The 23,397-nt window shown below is 44.1% G+C and overlaps 1 protein-coding gene across 1 annotated transcript in view; it reads right to left on the bottom strand.

The window, feature by feature from the left end:
- iqsec2b (IQ motif and Sec7 domain ArfGEF 2b) overlaps nt 1-23,397 on the bottom strand; it is a gene marked incomplete in the record, with an annotated part of 39,384 nt that overhangs the window by 9,571 nt on the left and 6,416 nt on the right. The window contains 3 exon segments of the mRNA XM_025004497.2: nt 38-1,092; nt 1,242-1,559; nt 2,086-2,392. Coding sequence (XP_024860265.1) covers nt 38-1,092; nt 1,242-1,559; nt 2,086-2,392 — 1,680 coding nt within the window.

Here is a 23,397-nt window from a genome sequence, read left to right as displayed (position 1 = left end):
TGAAGAAAGTTAACGGTTGTGCCTGACAGCAGCTTACTTGTTGAAGAGATTGAGGCCGATGCGATACTGGCGTCTCTGCACCACGTCACTGTTGAATGGTGGCGAGTCCCAGCTGTGGCGGCTCTCTCTCTGATACGTCTGTTTTCCCAGAGGAGGCAGCGGCTCCTGCAGGCTGTCCTGAGACGAGGAGCCTGAGCTGCAGTTGACGGTCTCATTGGAGTTGGTCGTGGAGTTGAGCGAGTCGTTGTCCCCGTCGGAGCAACACGGCTGCTCCAGACCACCGGGCGGCATGGCCGTAGAGGACGAGGAGGACAGAGGGGTGGTGGGAGGCTGCTGGGGGGAGGAGGACGATGAGGGTGTGTCGGGGTACTGATGGTGGTGGATGGGGTGGTGGTGATGGTGGTGGTGGGGTGCCACCTGGTGTGGGATATGTGTGGGTATGGACCTGCCTGTCGGCCTGGTCTGACCCTGAGCAGCTGCTGTGGAGGAGGGGTGGCTGCCTGAGTTGGGGGAGTGTTTGAGAGTTCCCTGAGGGGAGCCCGATCCTACCCCAGGTTCCTGCTCAAAGACCAACTGTCTGCTCAGAGAGCCTCGGTCCGAACGGTCGCTCATGTCCACAGAGCTGTCACTGGGCGGCTCAATGGTGAGGAGAGGCAGGTGAGCTCCTCTCAGACGGTAGTCTCTGCACTCTGTGCACGGTGTGCTGCGGCGACTGTTACTGCTGCCCCCTCCCTCGGTGTCCCTGCTGTCCTCACGGCCTCCCACGCCACCACTGGGGCCCCAGTACTCTGTGTCGGTGCTGCTGGGAGCCCGGTCTAGGGACAGCGGAGAGGACGGCATGCCATCATCCATGTAGAGAGTGACATCACTGTAAGAGGTGGCTGTGCTGTCACCGTGCATACTGAGCCCCCCTCCGGCCCCCCTGCCTCGTTCTCCCAAACCTCTCTGAGAGGATGGGTTGCTGCTGCTGCTCCACATGCACTCTCCGAAGTCTTCGCTCATCCCTCTGCCCTCCCTGCTGCCCTCCTGGGAGTCATCGCGGCCCGTGCGGCAGGTGAGGGCATCGTCTATGGAGTCAGCTAAGGACTTGACCTACAAAGAAACAATCCAAGCCGGAATCATCCCAACGATTCTGAACACAGTCGTGTGTGAGCAGCATGTTTTCAGAGTTTGAGGTCGAAAAGAACAATCGAGCACATTACACAGATGGGGGAAACGTTTTAAAGTCCCAACAGTTTTACCTGTTTAGAGAAGGAGTCCTCGAGGTGGGTGTAGTCTGCTGGGCGGTCCGGATCAGGGGTGTGAGGAGGCCCTATGGCCACGCTGTGGGTGAAGTTGGTCTGTGTCTGCGCCTGCTGCTGAGGTTGACGCTCATCGAAGGAAAACTGCAGTCTCATGTTGGACAGGATGATGCGACGTGTCATGCGACTCTCTGAGGCTGAGCTTCGGAGGCGCTCAAAGTTTTTGTTCATGCGATACTGTCTGAAGGCTGTCTGAATGGTCTTAGCTGCCCTGCGACTTACAAATGAGCCACCGTACTTTCTCTCCAACATTTCCACCTAGAAAGGTTGAGAAAAGACAAGGAGAAGCAATTGTAAATGTATGCACTCATGATATCTTACTGACACAGATGCATACTGAATTAAATGCTTAGATTTCCTTGAAGGAAGGCATATCGCCGGCCGCCAATTCATGCGTACGGTTTAGACTTTTATCATCTTATGTTGAGAAACCTATAGCTATTTTATGGGCAATGTCATGTGTGACGTCCGTCAGTTATTGTGTTTTGGGTCGTAACATCATGCAATATTGCAAGGCGTCATGTGATCTGTTAATACTAGCAGTATGTGTTGGGGACAACTCTCAGCTCCAACCCTGCCAACTTTTAACTCAGCATCTGGAAAACTGACTGAGTCGTATCCATTTTTGTCAGTTAACTGTGTCGGCCGATGTGCATCCAATGATTACATTCTGATAGTTTCAAAAATGCATGCGCATGTCTGCAAGTCTCATGGCCTAAACTCCAAAGCACACAATCAACAAAAGCCCAGATCCTTGGACAAACTGTCCAGCCAGTGTTTGTACCTTCTTATCCTGCAGATCTGTTGACAGTTCATAGCTGTCTGAAAGGGCCTTGCACCTCTTGTTCTCCTCCTCTTCCTGCTTGCGGAGGGCCAGGCTCGCAGGCTGGTGGCGCGACCGCAGAGCCCAGGCCAGGCTCGCCGAGCTGGAGGTGGAGGTGGCTACGCTCGCGGGGCCCCTGGAGGTGGAGGGAGCAGCGCCGCCGCCGCTGCTGTCAGCGTAACGCTCTGAGCCGTGAAGATACGACGTCTGGCCGAAGGAGCTGTCTTTGTGGGAGCCCGGCTCTGTGCACTGGGTTTCTCCTTCCACACTGCAGGAGGACAGAAGGAGCAGAAGCTGTGAGAAGAAGCCTGAAAAAGGTTTATACCATTTTGACGTGCAAAACAAGGAGTGACTGGTAGGATTCAGAAAATGATGAGAAGTAGGAATGGAGAATAACTAAAAGCAGACTTACTTGTAAATCTTAGAGCAGCGTGAAGCTAACCACCTCTTAGTGATGTTCATTGTGAACCCAAACCAGATGAGAATTCTTATTTTTTTATACACTATCAGTCCCAGGACCTGACAACATTCCTTGCCTACACAGTGATTTTGCAGTCCAAGTGACATACAGCTATCTGTCATCCATTTTTCTTCTTCCACGGAGTTCAGGGTGTAGTTAATATTTTGCCAAGTCAACTCGTCTGTCCTCACCACTTTGCTGTCCTTGTCAGTCAAGCGCGACAGCAGTAAAGCATTCTGAAAAGTCAGCAGCTACATAAACAAGCTGCCACATACCAGCAACACTTTACTGACAGGAAAGACCAGGTCGTTTCAATGGCAGCGGGTGGAAAAACAAGCACCGGCAGTTCCCTGGGAAAAAAATGACAAAATGCTTTCATGAAAATGTCCTCCGAGATTCTCTCCCAGGTCATAATCCAGAAATGACCATGAGCTGTTCAGATTAAAGACTTAATGCATTCGATCTGCCGTCAGCAGAGAAAAAACCCCCAAAGTGAACATATCAGGAAGTAAGTCCGAAAAACTCCAGTGAGCAGAAAAATCCACCCAACTCAGAGTGTGTGTTTGGGAAAACAGCCCCGGTCACATGTTCCTGCCTACATTTACATTTTTCTTCTTGTGTTGGCCACACCTCCCTCCTGTCAGCTGTGCCCACAGCGAGGCAGAGTACAACCGGGGTCAGGAAATGAGTGGGAACGTTACATCCGGCACACCAAAAAGCCCAGTTATGTCAGCAACGCATTCAGAAAATAATAAACTGTACCGCTGTTAGGTCAGAAAAAAAGGTTCTCTGAGCCGAAACTGTTCTGTTCTGTTTGAGTGTAAAAAGTATAAACAAGATCAGACAAAAAAATAAAAAAAATGTTGCTCACAGAAGCAACTTAATCTGTTGAGGTTATGATCAAACAAGCGACACTGCTGAGATAAAACCACGTTTGTGGATTGTACTAGCAAACGTGGAATCTTTGGCGTGGGCAGAGGGGAAACCATGGTACAATGCAGCGTCCTTTGGCAGGACATCCTGTGCCTATAACACATGACTTAGCTAAATTACTGTTGAGTCTAACAACAGCCCCGAGGACAATGCTGCTATGTTGCACAACACGGGGATCGCTCAAGAAGCCCTGCAACAAAAAAAAGGCTCAATTCTGACATCTATGGGGAGGCAATGATCACCACAGCTGAAACCTGGACAGAAAATCCATCCATGTATTGTGCTTTTTGTTACCAGGGTGGCCTTTTTTTTCCCCATGTTGGCGGCAACAAGTTGCTGCGAACAACTCTCTCTCCCCTCTTGAAAAAAAAAAGTATTTTCTCTGCAGCATGATTTATCATTCCTCCTCCTCTGCTCCTTTAAATAGAGAAACAGAGAAAAAGGAGAGGGGTTGCTTGGTGACGGTTGCTGTGGGACCTTTGTGGGCGGCGAGGCAGTTGTTGGGATGAAAAGCGTAGTTGCCATGGCGATCTATTGACTGTTATCTTTATTAAGGTGGGTGTTGAAGATGCTCCGCTGGTTGTAAATGACAGTCTAAATAATTCTCGTGTTTGTTTTTTTTTGTAAAGGCAGCGAAAATCACATTTTTGCAAAGAGCGAATCGGGCAAATACTTTTTGTCTAAACTTTTTAAAAAATTATTCATCAAAAATAGAATTAGGTGGATATAAGCATATTGTCTTTCATAAACCATACACAAAACGCTATCCCTTTCTTTTTTTTAATAAAACTAGCTGCTGAAGCACCTTTGCAGACTGCAGGAGACTGTCGCTTCACTGTAATTTCTTTTCCATTAGGAACAGAGTATTTTTATTCCGCTGAGTCACAGACAGCTAAAATAAACTGTAAAGAAACTTTAAGGAGCTGGAGCAATCTTTGATTTAGATCGGAATCTTTACAGATGTCTCATAAATAAAGAAAAGTGAAATATTAAGTGTGGCAGCTGCTAATTAGGAGATCAGCGGCTTGGACATTATGTCCCTGCGACTGCGGCAAGACCCGTCTTTCTTTCTCTTTTTAAGAAGAGGAAACGTTTCATAAAGTAAAATCTAATTTAATCTGGTGGTATGCATTGAATAGGTCAATCTGAGAGGCCTCTGATCAGTAAAGTCCAAACTGGACTCCTAACTTTGTGTTATGCCTGCGCAGAAAGGTCGAACAGAAAAACCTTTTCAGAACAAATATGACCCAAAAAACAAACAAAAAAAACCCCAAAACCTCTGCGAGCGTCCTTTTTACCAAAGTAAGTTGCTGTAATAATAATAATAATAATAATAATAATAATAATAATAATAATAATGCTGTCAGTGAGGGAAATTGTCATTTCTTTATTTTATGGACTGTTAAAAACTACATTTTTATCAACAATAAGTTCTGTATTTGTATCCTATGACGTTTGCCATCCGGCAACACAAATATTATTATTTTTTAAAGTTGCGGTTGTGATTTTGCCACTAAATCACTGCGCAGGAATGTTAAGTACGAGAACATATGAGCAATCAAATGTTACAGGTTGTTACAAATGTGGGAAAAAAAGAGAGGATTTATGAGTTATGTATGTTTGACCTCATTACTGCACAACCACAAGTCCCACAAGCAGCAATGTTTTAGTAAAATACAGATCGACATTTTATTTTCACCTGATTGTCATTCAAAGAAGAACCAGTGGTACAAATGCAGCCTTATGACCGAGGAGTTTCTGCGGCAGATTCTGTACTATTTGTTGTAAATAAGACAAAGCCCCAGGTGCCAGTTTAACCCTTTACAGAAACTGGTAAATAAATTAATACAACGTAAATTAAATTGGCCTATTTTTTTTGTTTATGCTGCTTTAAAAAAAGACATGCATGCAAAATATCCTGGACACCCTGGCACGTTTAGTTTCTCTCTCGTGTTGTTTTTGTTCTGCAGTAAGTTGAGGGTGGGTGGAGGTGACCCAAACAGGATGGATGGGTGGCTCAGTGACACACGACTCTCAAATAAATGTTTATACGCAGAACTGAGCATTCCAGTGAGGTCTCTGATGCCTTCAAGAACCAAAACGGGAATTCCAGGTAACAAACTTTCAAACGTTTTAGCAATACCACTATCAGGATATCTGAGCATCAGTGTCGGACATTCCAAGAAAATAGTAACATTTTATCCCAAATACAGTGTTGGTTTAGGGTTCTGCCACAATCCAGTGTGCTTATTTTTCTTTTTCTTTGATCAAACTTGCCTATGTATGTCATTTCATCTGTTCCTACTTGCAGCTGCCACAACCACCTTTCATTTCACATCTGTCTCCAGTCTCCATCCACCTGTGTCCCCTGAGCCAGTCTGCCCTGCAGGATGGCTCCAGTGGGCTGCTGTCAAATCTTTGGTGCCGTGGACTCTGCAGAGCTCCAAATTTCGTCTCGTTTTGGGGATTGGCTCCATGTGCCTTTGCTTGTATTTGAGTTTTGCCTTCAGGTAATAGAGTGGTAGAGTTCACAATTTTTCTTTTTAGAAGTAAAAAATACATATATATATATATCTTGTTAGCTGATTGTGCTTGGGTTTGCTCACTTTTATCAATTGTGTTTAGTTAAGCTGTTTACATTTAAGCTGCAAATGGCTCAAAGCATCCACTTTCTAGATTAGAACAAGTTTATACGATGGAGTAGATATGATGAGTTACTTTTTTATGATAATATAAATCCATCTGTTTTCTATATACCCTCTTAATGCAGTTAAGTGATTGGGCGAGAGGCAGGTAGATGATGAGACAACCGTTCACAAACACTCACACCTGTTCAATTTAAAGTCACCAGTTAACCTGACGTGACTGTTCTTGGGCTGTGGACAAAGAGAAAACCCACACATGCAGAGGGACAACCTGCAAACGCCTAACAGACCCAGGACCTTCCCACTGCCAGGCTGTACCACCACACAGAGTTGCAAATAAATCCTTTCAGCTAATACTCATGTCGGGTTAAAAATGAACACTCCCCAACAATCCTGGAGCGGGATCCTGAAGTCCTCGACGAAAACATGACTGAATCAAATCTGAGTCATCAAAACTCTTAAAAACAATGAGTCAGAAAAACGCCCAATGGGACTAAAACCTGCTATGAAAACATCTCCGCTGCAACTCAAAATTTGACTCAAAATTTCAGTTTGAATCACGGCGTTCAGCGGGACTTATTTGAACCGGCCAGAGAAAGGGACGCTATTAAAAGGTTTGTTGTGGAAAACATAAATGTGGCCATATCACAGCTGGCATCTGAGTCTCATTATTAATGTATGAAGCCTGTAGCCCAGGTAGAGCGGAGTGCCAAAGTGTCTCTAGAGGCTCCTTCCTGAGGATCAGCCAACAGCTTCACTACCTCCAACCATTGAACAGGAGCTGAAACAGATGGCTGCGTGCTAAGAAACGAAAAAGTGATCACAGAGAGAGTTTGGAAAATAAAAGAGGGCAAAAAATGAAAAGTGAATGGGCTGAAAAACACAACTCCTCTGCCTCCTGTTCCTCGATCTTGCATTATTGATGTGTGAAAGCGCAGCAGTGGATGTGACGGTGCGACTGAACCCTCAGCAGGACGCGAGGCTGGTGGATTAACCTCTCCGCTGCCTGCCACGGGGAAGCCAATAACCGCATCAAACTGGCCACTGAAGCCGCAGTTATCTCGCATTGTTTCTAATCCTTTTTATCTCTGACTTCGGGACAAATTTTCGCCGTTTCTTCCAAAGCTCATTACCCCCAACACGAGGACCGCGAATATTAAAACGGCCCTCAGCGAGATCCCCGCTAATTACTTTGGAGATAAGCGACGCGATAACGCTTCCCATTCATTTTTCCGAGGTTTAGAGAGATCAGAAAAAAACAAACAAACAAAAAAAAAACACGGCGCGGCGACTCTGTTGCCAGAACAGCCGGCGCAAGTCGTCAAACGGGCCACAGGAAGCAATCGCATCATTCACGAGTCACATTCGAGCGCTCCTGCGCCGCCAACGCGCTCACATCTTCCTGGTGGCCCCCTACAGCTCAGACATGCTCCTGAGAGGAGAAGAAGCAATTTTAGGTGAAACTACAGCTGTGAACCAACGAACGAAAGTGTTGTTTGGACGGCTAAAGATAGATGCAGCAAAAAAGAAGTTTTTAAGCATTACCTCATCAGATAATCTCGGCCTTTACAGCCAGAAAGTGAAAGAACTGTGTATACAGATGGTGGCACACACATAAAGATGTAAATCTTCAAGGAAAAGTGCCTTTCACTTCCTCCTGTCTCAGTCGATAAAGTTTTTTTGACATCTGCAGGAACAGGTTAGTGGCAGTTACTTCTTCACTTCAAGGTTAGGTGGATTTTATTCCTCATACATGCTTGTGTCTGTGTCAAAGTGCTGCACTTTAAACGGGCATTAAAACAACACAGCTGTGAGATTATTTAACCCTTAAAGCCTATTTCGCTGGGCTTTTAGCTTGTAGTTGGAGGCGCAAAATTGTGAGGCAGTTCGCAAATTTTCACTTGGAATCACACAGAATCAGTACTTCTGACACAACATTTTGGCCAAAATTTACCAGGGGTTTGTGCAAACGTCATGCAAAATACTTTGCCGCCATTTAGTCTTGCGGTGTTGCAACTATGTCTCGGCGTTTCTCATTTTATTCTCATTTTAGTCTCAGTTTTGTTACGCTCCCAAAGCACCTGGATGTCAGATTCTCCTTTGTGTTTCCAGTCGGTCTTAGTTTACCGCCATCTCCTCCCAAATTCGTCTCAAGCCTTCTGACTCACGGAAACTAAACTGAGAAGGGCTCGAGATGGGTTAGGGTTAACGATCGAGACTATTTTGAGTTGATTTGTCTCGCAATTTTTGCGAACGTAATCCAGATTCCAGCAGCTGATGAAATTGAGGACCTTGACAAACGCCTCGAGTCGTTTTGGAAACTCCCTCGTTGGCGTTCACAGTTTGTCGCCAAGCAGGGATATGGGCTTCAGCCTGTTCAGGTGTGCGATCTGGACAGCATGCACACTCTGTCACGTACCATGAGAACAGCTATTATTGTTTGGTTTGAGTCCGTTTTTTTTCAAATGACATTTTTTTTCCCTCTTTAAAAACACGAGCTTGGCTGCAAAAAGCGGCTTATTACCAGCATCCGTCTTCTGCCGTTCAGTTGTGGTAATTAAGTTACTTTGCTCCAACACCCAAACTGATAAACACGATGTCACAGAGGGGCAGACCACCGCTCGAACACGGGGGAAGTAAAAAAACTAAGCTCATAAAGGCCGGGGCCAAGCTACCTCTTTGGTGACAGATTGGCAACAGACAGAAAAGTGAAAAAGCTGAGTTCTTACCATCCTGCCAACGTCAGAGAGAAGTCCAAACTAACTACAGCAGGTTAATAACAACACACCCTTTCTGCCTGCCTGGTTCTTTCACTTTCTGATTCGCTTGCACGCACGCACCCACACACACACACACATACACACACCCATGTTATGTCTCTCTATCTTTGCAGTGACTTTCCATTGACTTCCATTCATTTCTACACCCTAACTACAGCCTAACCCTGACCCTTACCCTAACCCTAACCATTATCACCCTAAACCAAACCTAAACTCAATTCACACCTTAGTCCTAAACCTAACCCCTAACCCAAAAACATCACTTCTCCTCGTGGGGACCAAGCTTTGGTCCCCACGAGGAGCAGTTGGTCCTCACAAGTTAGTATATGTTAGGAAAATTGTCCCCACAGTGTATCAAATACATGGCCACACTCACACACACACAAACCACAACTTCACGTTGGCTCCTGTTCACCCTGCAGAGCTCAACAGGCTGCATTCTTTAGACAGCTGTGAACCTCCCCATCACGTCCACCCTCTCTCCTCCCAGCACTGCATCCCGCGGGGCATTACTTTTATCACGCCGCGTCAAACATCAAACGTCATGACAAACAGAAACAAAAAGACCTGCTGGAAAAAAAACACTTTTACTTTTCGATTGAAATGGTTGATCATATTAGTGCTGGACCTTCCTATCTAAAATAATAGTAATATTAAAAAAAACACACTATTTTGATTTAATTACACTCATTTTTGTGTTTGCCAAGTTCAATCAGCAGTGGCAGCCATCTTGAATTTAGCTGTCTCCATAAGTTAATCAGTTGTAGATGTGTATCCCGTTTTGAGTTTCATTAGAACCTGTCCAGCTTGTGAGATATTTTGCTAACAGGACAAACATGGGTAAAAAGAAAAAAAAAACATTGCCCTTTTGCATTTGAAAAAACAACAACAAAAATCACTTGTAAAAATGAAACTAGGATTCCTTGAATGATCTGGCTGCCTGGGATGCCAAAGTTTGAAATGAAGATCTTGCGTGTTGCTCAAAGAACACGTTGAGGAACAAATTCCAGTAATTAGACGGGCCCAGAAACCTGAAGAGAGGTGCTGCAAAAGCTGGTTCAAGAAAGCATCGACTCTGTGAACCACCTCTCAGCTTTATGTGTTTTACAGTAAATTAAATTAACTTTTCTCCCCCGTTTACTGAATGAATCCTAAGTAATTCTATGTAAAACTAATAACCCGAATAATTTTCAAGTGATTTTTTGAAACCCGACTGTAGCATTAAACATAATTTTTGTGCCTAACACCAATAAAATAAAACAACCTTTCTCCAATAAGCTATTCAGCAAAAAGTATCTGAATATGGTATTTTTGTTGGTAGATGCTTGTTTTAATGAACCAGCTTTACCACATTTTGCAAAAAAGAAATTTTTGCAGACTTAAACAAACAAACAAAATAAAACACACACTGCTCACTGATTCTTGAAAAATGCCCCCTGGAAACTGAATAGTCAAATTCCTTCAAGTACAAGGTGTTTAAGATATATTTTTTTCCCCTTGTACTCCACGTTTTGGCTCCCAGCCCATCTGATAACATCCTGAACCACAGAGAAAGGTTATGCCAGCATTCTAGCACACTTTAGGACGGACCAAAAATATCAGTGGTGTAAAAAATGTGTGGATGGAGCATAAAGTCGAGCGGTTGTAAAAAAAAAAAAAAAAAAAAAATGTGTGGACTTTTATCTGGATTCTGCCAGCACACAGCCTTTACCGAAGTCTCCAAAATAACTCCGACTCAGATTAACGCCAGCCGGCACGCTGCTAATCTGATCATTTATGAGTTTTCTGTTTAAAACCGGAAAGACTAAAGCCCATATTTTCCAGCGTTGTCCTAAAACTGGAGGGATGTTTTTTAAACCTGCTTGTTAACTGAAGAACTTATCATCCGAGGTGACAGGAGCGGCGTTAGTGGAGGCTTTCTTCCAGTCGTTTATGGGCGGCACCAAGACAAGTGGCTCAAATGTGCGCAGATAATTTCATGCTCACAGTGATATATAAACGAAATGTTTGCTTTTATATCTCAAAGAATGCACGGCTTCCCAGTTTTATGAGTGTGCCCCTTTTCACGTTAAAATGGCTCAGGCTTTTAAAGACGACTGGTCTTCACTTGGAGGTTGATAATAATAAGCCGTCACAAATAACAACAGTATAGCTCTTTTCTTAGAGTAACTAAGGGTTTTACAAGACAGGGAAAGGCAAGCCTGGTCTGATGGATAGTCACAACAACAAAGAGTCAGTGGCTTTCACGAGGATAGTTTTAGGTTTCATTCTGAAGGCCTTTAAAGATGAGCCCAGGTGGTCATTAAGGTTCATACTGTGTCAATATTCCCTCTGTGTATTTAGGGGCAAGACTAGGTTGGGCTAAGATCTTCAAACCAGTACAGAATATAACAAGGAACCAGTGTGTGGAGGTAAGGAGAAGAGAAATGATTTTAGCTGTAGGCTTTTAAAGTATCTGGAGGTCACAGAGGGACACCAAACTCAGACTTGAAGAGTGCATTGCAGTTGTCAAGACGAGAGTACTCAGAAATGTACAGAATGTCTTTTCAGCCAGCAGGAGAAAGAAACGACCTGATTTCTGAGATTTTCTGGCTGAACAACATTTTTCGACTTGCGCATCCAATTGAAAATAGAAGCAAAAGATAAGAGTGAGAGTGCTTAATCCACGGAAATAAAACGAGACTGTTTTCTCTCAAAGTCTGGAACTTGAGAAACCAAGCAAAACGATGTCTGATTTATTGCTAAATTCGAGAAAATTCTTGGTCATCTCGAAACTATCGACTGAAAGAAAAGTTGTAAGACTAATGCAGAATAGAAGAGAGGCCAAGGACGGATCCTTGAGGTTCGCCACAACTAAACTGAGCCATTGAGGACATACAATTGTAAGAGTGACAGCGAAGGTTATCTCTGAAAGAAGATGAGTGTAATAAAATCAAAGCGAAGTTCTTAAATCTCCAGCCTCAACTCTTAACAACTAAAGACAGCACTTAATTCTAAAAAAAAAAGACCTCACAAAACTGAACGATTTTTAAATAGTACTTCATTATTCACTTAGTCAGGTTCCATTGTTACAAAGTTCTGGAAGCTGGTACTATCTATAAAAATGAAAGTTGTGCCACAACAATCTTCTTAGATATTCTACCTGACACAACAGTGCAACGTTCAGTGTAAACGTGTGCATTTTGACGTCAAAAATCCAAATTATTCAAAAGTTCTTGTGAATAAAAATTGGGACCCCAGTCTGGTTTTGAGTTTAATTTAAAAGGGTGGTTAGTTCTAGATGGTTTTAAATTAGTTTAAATGCTTGTAAAAGATCCATCCATTTACCCAATACCTGCTTGATACCAACTTTATGGATAAACCGGCTAATTATTACTAACCTATTAACTACTTATTTCCTAATTAAACATGAATTAATAAAATTGGGTAATAATGATATCAAATTTCTCTCTTAAAACTTTAAAAATAACACTAAATGATGTAACAAATGACCTTTTCTTAAACTGCCTTACTTGTCAATCTGATTTATAAAAATCTGTCTCAGTGTCTTATTGGTTTTTTGGTTAATTCTAATGTTTTGTGTACTGCAATAATAATAAAAAACGTGTAAAACACCAAAAATATTTTAGCTGGTGTTAATTATCTGTGCCATTTGATCACATCTCTTTATAAATGGGAACTCTTACAAGTTTGTTTATATGTGCTGAAAAAAGCAAACCATTTTAATAAATTATGTCATATTTTTTCACACAACCGTAAAAATCACTGAACTATAGATGTGCTTTTTGTCAGTTATGGCACCCCCAAATGTCATTGTCAATCCATTAAAGAGACTGTCCTCAACACAATGAATCTAATAAATAAAAAAAATAAAAAAAACAAGCAAAACTGCAGCTAAAGAAGTATTCAAATCAGCTCTTAAAGAAATGCAGTCTGGACTCCATGTTTTCTGTAAGGAAACACATTAATGTTTGAGGATTCTCCACACAATAAGAAATGAAAGGAAAAAAAAAAAAAGCATTTCTTTTTACTTCTTGCGTGTTGACGGGCACAGCGTCCTTGAGGCAGGGAAGAGTGATGTAACAGATGTGTACAAGCAGCAACGTGACTGAAACAAGTCCTTTAAATTTACAGGAACTCCCGACTTCATCCTCAGAAATTCTACAAGAATAAAAACAAGTGTCCTCTGGAGGAAGAGACCTTTATTAAATAATAATAATAATAATAATAATAATAATAATAATAATAAAAACTTCTACAGGAGAAAAATTGCAGCTGTAACAAATCATGTTTCATGTTAAATAAATAAAATACAGTATTTTGTTTTACATTATACAGGCCAGCTTTGCTACATTTAAAAACACAGAGATGGAAACATAAAAATCTGCATGTACAACAAATGGCATGACTCAACTATCTGAGATCTGCATGTAGGGACAGGGCAGTAATGAGCAGATGATACTGATGGGTTCTGACAGCAAGATAAAGCTGCAAGTAAAGGAGTAAAGAACACAGAGAGAACACAACATCAAGATTCCCTAAAGTAATAATTAGCACACAAACCGTGAAATACATGAGTGAATCAATGACGACACAAAAACAAAGCGAGATGCATGCATTATTCTTATTATTATTAGTTCCCCCCTGCCCCTCGAGCACGCGGAGAGTGTCTCTTTGGCGCGCAGTGAAGTCTCAGCTTCCTGGCGGCGCGATTCCGCGGCAGCGCGTTCACAGGTAAACCCGCGACTTGTTGTGAGGTCAGCCGCACCTCAGCTCAGCGGGAGGAGGGGCTGCTGCAGCCCGAGGCAGAGCAGCAGAACTGATGGGCGCCCTCATCCTCCCCCTCCTCGCTTGGGGACCGGCCGCAGCACGGGAAAGAGACGCGGGACAGCAAGCGGACAGAGAAAGAACACACACACACACACACACACACAAAAGTGCGGGACACAAGAATGAAAAACAAAGCAGCATGAGACAAAAGCAGAAAGCAAGCAGGTGGGATCAAGACAAGCCTAATGGGGGGGGTGGCATTTTAAGATAAAACAGGGACGTAAGAAGCATCTTTGTTAAAACAAAAAGACACCCTCTGGGTTTACTCGATGCTGCAGTCATGTAACCCCATAAGATGGCAGTATTGGAGTGTTTGAGTTGAAGGATAAATGGGAGGAGGGAGAGAATTCACCAGGTCCACTTGTGACTCAGTCAACCTTAGTCCTGTAGCTTACTGAAGATCCACACTTCCTCTCGCTCTGCAAGAGGGGCGGTGTGTTTTTATTCAAGCTGCCACGACGGCCTTTTCTATTAGTCACACCTGCGAGTGGTAGGAAAGGCCTCGAAATGTGATAGGGGAGGAGGGGAGGGACAAATGTAACTAAAGGCCAGCATTCTTTGAAGGAATGCATATCACCCATCAGAGATTTAACCGCTTTGGTCAAACCTCATGCAGCATCACAGTATGTGTGTTGTGTATATATGTCTCCCAGCCTCTACCACATCAATTTTTTTCTCAATATCTGTAAATTACAGACATTTTTGTCCTATATAATGTGAACCAACTGTGCCCAATCTTGAACTGAGTTGACTCCAGAAGGTAATCAGCTGCAGATGTACATCCGATGATTACCTTCTGAGAAATTAAAGTCATTTCCCTTAAGTTCTGACCACCAGTTCATGGGATATTTCGCTAACAGAGTTGACAGAGTCAACGGCATAATGCTAATCAAAGACCTTGTCCAATCAGTTAGTGCTCCACGTATGTGTTGGGGATCAGTATCAGCTACTACCACACATAATTTTAGCTCAACAGTCGTAAAATTGACAGAGTCATAGCCATTTTGGTTCTTTTAAAGGTCGGTTGGTTGGGGTGGCCATCTTGAATTGGGCTGAGTCTAAAGGTTTATCAGTAGCAGATGTACATCCAGTGGTTACTTTCTGCAAACTTATTGAAATTAATGAGATCATTTGCTAATAGACAGACAAACACATGTACACACACATACACGGACAAAAACTTTATATCTATCTAGTTATAAAGATGGGAGGAGCTGGAGGGAAAGCAAAGTGGAGGTTGCTGGCAGGGTCTGGGGTTGTTGCAGGTGACTGGCATGGATCCTCATATGGATGAGAAGGGTCTTGTTGATTGTACTCACAGTAATCAGGCCCCACTGCCGCCCTTACCTGTCGCCCTGCTGCAAGCTTCGCTCAGCAGACTGGCAGCAGTACTGGTGGAGGCTGCCGAAGCTGTGGATGGTCAGGCTGTTGGGAAACGGCGCGGGAAAGGTGGCGCCGCACGCCGCCGTGGGTGTGGCGGGGGCCGAGACGGGCTGCCCTGAGACAGACGGAGGCCGGACACTGACGGGGAGGCGTCGGAGACGGACGACACACGAACACAAACACAGACACAGAGGCGTGGAGAAGCAGAGAGACACAAACACATCCGGTCAGCGTGGAAGCAGAAACAGAGACAAACAGCAGTAAGAAGCTGCACACGCTGACAGGCGACAAGTCAGAGAGCGGCGGTGGTAGTAGAAGGGATGGAGGAGAGAGATGCAGATGTGTGGCGGTTTGCGCAGCAACACCGACAACAGCAAGGTGACTGACATCCTCACGCCCACACAAACAACAGGTTTAGCTGAGATCTGCTTCCTGAAAGATACATTTGAAGTGACATTAGGAATTTAAGACGAAAAATGAAATGTTTTTTTCTTATGAGCTGTTAGATTCAAAACCTAGCATGAATGACGGATGCTGTTGAATGAATGCATATGCCTGTCACCATTCACACCAGAGTTTTAGTTACATCTTATGATGAAAAGTGAGTTAGATCAATTATGGTTAAATCTTGAAAACAGTATTCTGTGCAATCACGCACAATGTTGCAAAATCTTGCATGATCTGTTAGAGCTCAAAGTATTGTAAGTGACTCTCAGCTACTACCACGACAAAATTGGACTTAATGTCTGTAAAACAGACTGAGTTATAGCCATTTCAGTGTTGGCTAAATTCGATTAGCTGTGGTGGCCATCTTGAATTGGAGTGACCACAAAGGTAATCGGTTGTAGATGCACATTGAGAGACTATTTTCTGAGAGTTTCATTGAAATTCAAACAGTGGTTTCTGAGATTTTTTGCTAACAGACAGACAGACAAACAAACAGACACAGACGATACGTTTTGAACCGTTACTCTGCTGGATTCCGCGGCAAACTTCATTCCCGGAGCCGTCCCGTATGGAAATGGGAAACCACTTTGGGTAATTCATGCAGGAGTGCACATAAAAACCCACAAAAACCCTCCTCTCGTGAAATGAGGGACGTTTCACGAGCAGCTCAAGCTGGTGCAGCGGTTAGATTAGCATGTAAATGGCTGGTTCCTCACTGGGGCCAGCTGCTTTCAAGGACACGCGGCCCCCCCGTCACTCCGGCACGGGAGCGTGCTCAGGATAGGCGAGGGAGCGCGGCGACAGCAGACGGGAGTGAGACGCGACGCTCCGAGTGGGAGCGCTGAAGTTTACCAGCTGTGGAGGGGCTTTGGAGCTAATGAGTGATTCACCTCCACGACTGCAGCGCAGAAGCCTCGTTGTGGTGGAAGACAGGAGCAAAAATCCTTCTGAAAATCATAAGTTAGATCTCCTGAAAGGCAAAACCAAAGGACGAACTGAGCCCTCTAATCATTATTGTTTGTGGCGTTTTAAATCGGTACGTGATTCAAACCATGAGACAGGAAGAGGCTCTGGCTCTGAGTGACAACCTCCTTCACTACAATGAACCGGAGTATTTTGATTTGAGCCTACATCCACCCTCCTGCTGCTGCAAATACTCTCCAACATAACAAGAGTCAACAGCTGAAAATAGGCCCCAGCAAACGTAGTATTTGCTCTCGTTTGAGTCACTTGTGCTATAAACCATTATGCCCAGCTGTTTTAGGAAACCACTACGCCTTTTTTTTTAAAAAAAACACCACAGAAAGGCTATTCTTCACATTCGGTTCTAATTTACGTAACAATTCTGAAAATGTTGGCGCAAATTTGTGCCCTAAAGAACAAAGATCGAGGTCAACCTCCCAGCTTTTGCAGAATGTTCCGACAAAGATGAGCATTCAGCAGCTGAGTGAGCTGATTTTAACTCCACGAATCAGTGAAGAGATAAAAAGTGAATTTACCAGGTGGCTGTAGTTTCAAGTCTGAGAATAAGTTGCCTCTAAAAAGGTGCGGACATGCTGTCCCTGGGGCACAGGCTGACGTACCTGTTACCTGCTGTGGATGGCTCTTTGAACAATCTCGGGTTTGAGAAATAAAGTTTAATTCAGACAAACTGGCGAGCTAACTGCTGATCTGAGAAGGCCCAAAATGTCTCAAAAGTTTTCACCGCAGTTTAGGTGTATTTTATAAACTTTTACATAGCTTTCAAGTTTGTATTAAACATTTATTCTAGCAAAATTAGGATATTCCTGCAGAAAGTGCCCCAGACTGCACTTAAAATGCTACAGCTAGCTGCTGAAGACACTATTTTGGCACGTAAATAACAATTTTAGTTAGCATAGTTGAATTAGCTTAACCTATAACTGAATGAGCATTAGCAAAAGTATAGTCTATCATAGTTTATCTTAGTCTGTTCTGCTGAAGGCCTTAAATCATAGTTTAGTTTATGTTAGTACAATTATATCTCAGTTTGTTTTTTCTTAGTTTACTTTACTTTAGTATGACTTAGTCCATTTTATCCTGCCTTTGCTTGTTTGAACTTACTTTAGTCTGTACTTTTACTATCTTAGCCCATGTTTTAGATATGTTTAGTTTCATGATTTCATTTAGATTATCCCAGCTCATACTTTAGATATTGTTGTGTTTGTTTTGACTCTGTATTTTTGTGTAAAATGTTGTAAAGCCCTTTGTATTGCCTTGTTGCTGAAAAGTAATATATAAATAAATCTGACTTAACTGCGTAATGTGAAAGTGTCAGCAATATAATGTTTACAAAAGAGTTGTTTGTAATGACTGCTATGAAATCTTTGAAATTAGAGTTGTTTTCAGACGGTCTTGGCCTCGCTCCGACTAGCCGTTAGCTCGTGGAGTTGGTCATGATTAAACTGTATTTTTTTTAACAGAAGGCCGTACAAAAAGAGCTATCTGAGTTGTACAACGCTCATCCACTTTCTCTTAGCTCCACTTCAAATGATCTGAACTATGGCTTTAAGTGGCTGCAGACAAATGAGTAAGGACTATAAACTCTAACAAGAAGACATTTGTTAGCGGAGCTGTGCAGAGCAGCACCACAAAGCCTGAGCGATACCTTCTGTGTCAGCAGGAGTTTCGGGTAAAGTTGATTTGTTTTGTCATTGGGACTTTATTAGAGCGCAGCTGACTTATTTCGGATGTAACGGCTACACTTTTTCTAATTATGTTCATCAAAAACCTGGAGTTCTGATACCCAGAGGGAACTGTTTTTTCATCAGATTAGGCAACAATAAAAAAGTGGATATTAAAAAAAAAGAATACACACTGTTGTTAAAATGCCAGGCTTTGTGTTGTAAAAATAATAAAACCACAGTCAGTCATTTGAAAACTTTTTCCACCTTCACCGTGGCATTAAAGTTGTTCCAAGGACTGGCTAAATGTAACTAAATTACTGATTACATGAATATTTCAATATGTAAACATGTAGGTGTTTGTTTGCTTGCTGCAGCTGTTACAAAGTTCCAGTAACATGAAAACAGTCTGTCGGTGGCTTGAATTAGCACAGAGCTGACATCTTTACAAAGATTAGACATACGGCTGCAAGTCGGCAGCTTAAGTTTCAGATTATTTTAAAGCAAGTAAGTTCTGCTGCCACGAATCCTGACGAGACGCGACCTGCGTCCCAGTGACTCGTCCTCATCGGGTCTCTGTAACGCAGAGAAGCCGAATCCTCCGAACGAAACAAACCCGCTGACCTGCTCGGCTTCGGGTGGAGATGTGGAGCGAGTCGAGGGAGTTGTTATGTAAGGCTGAGCAATGCTCGTACACAGCGTGGTTGCACGCGGCCAGGATTTGTATTTTAACAGCGGTAACTAATGCCTCCTGTTGGAACATCCACCCCCCTCCGTCCCAGTGAGGCAACTGTTGACAGCCTCATCTAGAAAATCTGACTCCTAAATCACGAGAGGAAACAAACACACCCGGGCCTTCTTCGTCTACTACTCCAAAAAGGAGAAATCAAACACCCGTGCTGCCCACACGCGCTCCTACTATGCATACTTCTTTTATCGTGCGAGACGCATTCCCATGTACAGATGAGGTAATGAGCTCGAGATGTGAATCAAGCACCGCATGTCAAAAACCGTAGACAAAACAATGAAGGAAGATGGGACGAGAAAGCTGAAGTGGTCCATTAGGGGAACGTGTGAGGCGGTTCGTATTTAAAGCGGCGAAGCGTTGGAAGGCAAGAGGAAGACGAGTGGGAGGAGGGAGATGCTGAAAACAGAGGAGGGCAGGGGTGAAGATAATCAAGATGAATGGAGGTAAGGAGAACGGGAGGAGTGTGTGTGTGGGGGGGGGGGCTGGATCCTCCAACCTGAGCAGCGGTGGTGGTGGTGGGGGGGTGTCATGCTACCGTGTAGGTGAGGGTCTATGTATAGACGAGCGAGGAGAGTGGGCGCTGCACTCCCGTGGCAGGTGTACACACAACGAGGCACGTTTCAGAACCATTTCCCGTCCATGTGCGTTTCCGGTCTGAGGTGCCCGGATTTTCTCGCCGTTTCATTTTCGCCATTGTCTGTGAAAAAAGCGTGTGGGGGCGCACTGCGTCATCCCACCTCCAGCGTGTGACCCACCTGACTCCGGCTGACAAACAAAGCTGTTCGCTGATCTTCCTCCTAAAGTCAAGTCTTTTGTTTTGGTTTTTTTTTTACTTCCCCAACCACTTTCACCAGCTCTTCCACAACCAGCCTCACTGGTTTTCCACCACTGAGCTTTGAGTCTCCTGCTGCTTGGCAACAGTGCGGGCTGGCTGCCTGTGTGGGCGTTCGGCGCCGAGTGCCAGGCAAAAGCACAGGAAGGCACGAGGAGGGGCCGCAGCTACAGTTACAACTCGACTACACACACCAGGGGCACCCGCTGGGCCCCGTGAGTCTGCGTGCACCTGTGTGTGCGCGCCGCACAGAAAGGTGTTTGAATTCAACCGGATGATTCACCCAAATGAAGAACAATTAGAACCTCATTTAAATGTGGCGTGGGCGGCACAGGAGGAGTGAAACAAGAAACCAATATTCCTGCGGATCACTGAAGGGAAACTCTGCGAAAGACTGAAATAGATCTCGGCTGTGAAGCGTGACTAACCGCGGCCTCGACTTATCAGACGCACAACCTGTAACCTCCAAGAAGCAACCCGTTTGGGCTCTCATCTGTCTCCGACGCGTCCCCTCTGCCCCCATCGCGCCGTCATTCAAACCCTGCTTCTGTCTTTCACCCCGCTCTCCTTCTCCCACTCCTACCCTCACTCTCTCTCTCTCTCTCCACTTCTCTCCATCTCTCTATTCTGTGTCTCTCGCCCACAGAGTTCTTCACAGAAGAGCTCGCAGCGTTCCCACGGTAACCAGTATCCCTATTCTGCTCTGCGGAACGCGCGCACGAGTGTTTGACAAACATCCCGCCTCAAAAGTGCCCCTTAATCTGCATCGGAACGGGGGAGACGCTGAGTAAAAGGGGATAACGTAACGACTGGGGGACGACGAGAAGCGCGCCCGCGTTCACCCAAAGTCCGGTCTGAGCGGCACGGATTACACCGACGGTCATGTTTACCCAAGGCCCAGGGAAGCAGGGGTGGGGACAGTGCTGCAGCACCCCTTGATGGGTCCCAGGGGACACGAATGTCCAAATACATGGAGATTTAATTAAATAAAAGGCCCATACCACCCACCACCTAGAGTAAGATCGTCTTATGCTGAGCAGTGACAGAGTTGTTGCCGTTATGATCAAACCCTGAAAATAATGTTATGCACAAGATCACAAAATATCACGCTCAGAGTATGTGCTGTGAATGACTCTCAGCTACTACCACACCAAATTCTAGCTCAATATCTGTAAAATTGGCTGACTTATTGCCATTTTTGCTTGCTAAGACTGACTAACTGTGGCGGCCATCTTAAATTGAACTTCCTTTAAGAGTTAATCACTTGCAGGTGTACATCCAGTGATTATTTCCTTAAAGATATATTAAAACATTTCCAGTGGTTCATGAGATATTTTGCTAACAGACAGACAGAGTCAGCTTGACTAGTTAATTTTAGTTTAATTTTTAAAAGTTTTTAACCATGATCTTGCTCAATATTCTGTTAATGCTCAGAATATATTTTGTGAATCAGTCTCAGCTACTACCACGCCAGATTTTAGCTCAATATCTGTAAAACTGACTGAGTTACAGTCACTTAGGGGTTTTTGAAGGTCAGTTGACTGTGGCAGCCATCTTGAATCAGGTTGACTCCCGATATTAATCATTTGTCGATGTATGTCCAACGATTGCGTTCCACTAGTTTCATTAAAATCCACCCAGTGGTTCACAAGATATTTTGGAAACAGACAGACAAACAGGCAAGACTGTAATTGTCCCCCTTTCCTGTTCAGAGACAAAAGAAAACGCATCAGTGCGGCTTACAGCAGGCCTAAATTACAATATTTTCACATTGCTGGTAAATGAAGCAGCGTTGTTATTGCATACCTGTGTGTAAATCTTTAAAACCCACAAAAAAGCGGGCAGATTAGCATCCGGCCATGATTGCAGTTTTATAGATACAGTCTGTGTAAAATATTCAGCACACATTTTATTGATCATATTCAGATAAGGCGTCAAGCATCCAACAGTGTGCATGTCACTGCGTATACCTGGCATTAGGACATTAGTTCACGGTCAAACATCAACCCCCCCAATATGAAACCTGTTCCCACGACTGCATGTATGCGTTTCACCCACTGATGACTGGACACGAGCTCACCCCCCCACTAATGACAAACCAAGACCCCCTAATCTGAGCACTCATTTACCGCGGCTCAGTGGTTATCTGCGCACAGCTGCTCCTTATTAAAAACAACAACACAGTGACAGATTCTGCTGTAAACACACAAAGAGCAAGAAGAGCTGAAGAAAGCAGAGAGGAGGGCTGCATCAGGATCAGGATGTAGGTGATGGGAAGCAGCAGGGAGGTGGAGGAAGGAGCAGGACAAACGAAAATGTAATAATGCAACTGTCTCGAGGCCAGCTTTTTTTTTTTTTTTTTTGGTTCGGTTCGGTTTCCACAGCAACTATACCGTGTCTTTCACAACACTCCCGCTCCAAGAACATTTCACTTACAGTGAAAGAAGCTTTACATCACAGCTATTCGCTTGCTTTCTCACCATTTAGGCTCAACGCAGGCAGACGAGGGGCGGAACCGCACGACGGGCGAAAACATTTCGCCGACGGAAACTCGAGTGCGTAACATGTCGGGGAGGCTGAAAGTGAGCAACTCGCAGAGATTTTTCGAGCCATTCACAAAGCTCGTCTGTCTGCCCGGGTGACATTTTTGAAGTTTTTTTTTTTTTAGATTTTGGATCCCTCCTCTCCTTTTTATTTGCCGTAAGTCTACAGAATCGCCGACAAGAAACAGCTCAAAATAAGCAGAGACCTTTTCAGCTTTGACAACATGACACCATTCTGACAAAGGAAATCAAACTGAAAACCCCGTTAGCCCATCTGTTGCACCCACGCCTGTTTAGAACCAGAAACTTGGGTCACTATGAGGTGAAGATATTTGGGGAAAAAAACAAAACAAAACAAAAAAAACAGTGTCTTTATGGGTAATGTACGCTAAATATAAATGAACCCAAATACGATTAATTATTACAGCATGAAGCCATGAGCACTCACTTCACTAGAAGGCAAAAAGCACCACCCACATATATTTGCCTCCCCCACACACACACACACACACATCCATCATTTAAATTTACGTCAAGCTAAACTGCATCACTGGGATCATTAACGCCATTGTGATATTTTCATTCTTTTTTTTTGGCAAACGTTATTAAATCTATTATGCAAAGAGAGAAAACCAGAGAAACCATCAGCTGCAGCCGTGTGTGTGTATGTGTGTTTCTTCTGGAAAGTTATGGCACATGATGATTTGCAGCGGGTCAGAACGAGCTCCGCTGAGCTTACCCACACATTAGCCTGGGGCAGGTTTTCTTTCTCCTCACTTGTGCCGCAGCTACGACAGGAAGTGTAAGCACAAGCCAATAAGCTCACATTAAAGCATATAAAAGAATATTCAGCCTGCAACAATAGCACGTTTTCTGTTAAACGCAGGGTGGGGGTGGGGGTGGGGGCAAAGAAAAAAAAAAGCAATTGAGCTCAGAGGTGAAGAGAAAAAAAATAGCACCAAAGTAATTTCTGCAGCTTCTCTGAGTCATATCTGCAGCAGTGGGAAACAGAAACAGCGAGGGGGGGGGG

Source organism: Kryptolebias marmoratus, linkage group LG8 (assembly GCF_001649575.2).
Source record: "Kryptolebias marmoratus isolate JLee-2015 linkage group LG8, ASM164957v2, whole genome shotgun sequence".
Taxonomy (NCBI): Eukaryota; Metazoa; Chordata; class Actinopteri; order Cyprinodontiformes; family Rivulidae; genus Kryptolebias; species Kryptolebias marmoratus.
This window is presented reverse-complemented; position numbering and strand designations above follow the sequence as displayed.